Raw genomic sequence first — 1,366 nt, 5'->3', positions numbered from 1 at the left:
CAGCTCGGCCTGGTCCTCGGGCTCGGGCAGCCCCGTGATGGTGTGCGAGTGTCTCCGCTCCTTGGGCTCCTCCTGGGACTGGAGCTGGTACCTGTCGGACGGACGAGGCAAAGAGGGGTGAGGTGGGGCTGGCGTGGAGGCCCCGAGGCAGGATGAGGGGGAAGGGGAGCAGGGAGGGGGCCCGAGGAGGGAACCACAGCGGGGGTGACTGGGCGAGCTTCCCAGGCCCTCAGGAGCCCGGGGGGCGGGGGGCAGGCAGCAGAGTTACCTGAGCCCCTTCTTGGGCAGCGTGTTCCGATCCCGCTGGCCACTGTGGAGGAAAAGCAAGAGAAGCGTGTGGGCCCCTCCGAGAGGCCTGAGTCCCGGGCCCTGGGTTCGAGGGACTTGAACGCAATCAGATTGTCGGCCCCACTATCTCTACAAACAACGGAAGATGCCCCCCAAGCTGCGAAATTCATCTCAACTGTTCAATGCTTTCCTCTGATCGGAAAGCAGGGTGTGGGAGCTACCGAGAAGGTCACGCTATGGCGGATGAAACCAGGCCATGATGTCATAGAAATGATGTCATAGAAAGCAAAGGATTTCTGGTGACAGGTCAAGCTAGTTATGTGATTTTTTTTTAAAGAAAGGGAGGAGGCAGGGGGAGAGAGAGAGGGAGGGGAAGAGGGAGGTATCAACGTTAGAGACACACATCGATTGGTTGCCTCCCGCACGGGTCCCGGCCAGGGCTGGGGAAACGGCGACCGAGGCACGTGCCCTTGACCGGGAATCGAACCCACGACCCTTCAGTCCTCGGGCCGACACTCGAACCCTGACCTACACCGGACAGGCCTAGCGAGGCGATCGGGGTTAAGTCATCGGGTCCGGGTGCACCGGTCTCCCTCTCGATAAGACAGTCATTTAAAAACCAAACAGCGTCCTTCCTATTTCACGGATTGGGGAAGCAGGTGACATTACTTAATGTCGGTTAAAAAAACACACATTCCAGACGGGCAGCATGGCTCAGGGGTTGAGCGTCGACCTAGGAACCAGGAGGTCAGGGTTCCATTCCCAGTCAGGGCACAGGCCCGGGTTGCGGGCTCGATCCCAGTGAGGGGTGGGCAGGAGGCAGCCGATCCATGATTCTCTCTCATCCTTGATGCTTTTCTCTCTCTCTCTGCCTCCCCCTTCTTCTCTGAAATCAGTACAAATATATTTTTTTAAAAAAATTCAAAGTGGCCACCACACCGGAGACCTCACCGCTGACAGCTGGGGGAGCCGGGACTCAGGACGGATTCAGACCGAGCTCTGCCCCTGTCCACCCACCTGTCCACCTGCCCGGCGCGGGGGCTCCCGCTCCAGGCCAGCTCCTCCGCCTCCTCCTCCT

General features: G+C 59.6%; 1 protein-coding gene across 1 annotated transcript in view; it reads right to left on the bottom strand.

The window, feature by feature from the left end:
- The window catches only part of NAV1 (neuron navigator 1), a gene marked incomplete at its 5' end in the record, with an annotated part of 68,855 nt that overhangs the window by 22,736 nt on the left and 44,753 nt on the right, over positions 1–1,366 (bottom strand). The window contains 3 exons of the mRNA XM_014533393.1: positions 5–91; positions 269–310; positions 1,306–1,364. Of these exons, the coding sequence (XP_014388879.1) occupies positions 5–91; positions 269–310; positions 1,306–1,364 (188 nt within the window). The remainder of the gene's footprint in view (positions 1–4; positions 92–268; positions 311–1,305; positions 1,365–1,366) is intronic.

This window comes from Myotis brandtii, unplaced genomic scaffold (assembly GCF_000412655.1).
Source record: "Myotis brandtii unplaced genomic scaffold, ASM41265v1 scaffold975, whole genome shotgun sequence".
In the NCBI taxonomy this organism is placed as follows: Eukaryota; Metazoa; Chordata; class Mammalia; order Chiroptera; family Vespertilionidae; genus Myotis; species Myotis brandtii.
The sequence above is the reverse complement of the archived record's forward strand: the minus strand, read 5'-3'. Positions and strand labels throughout refer to the sequence as shown.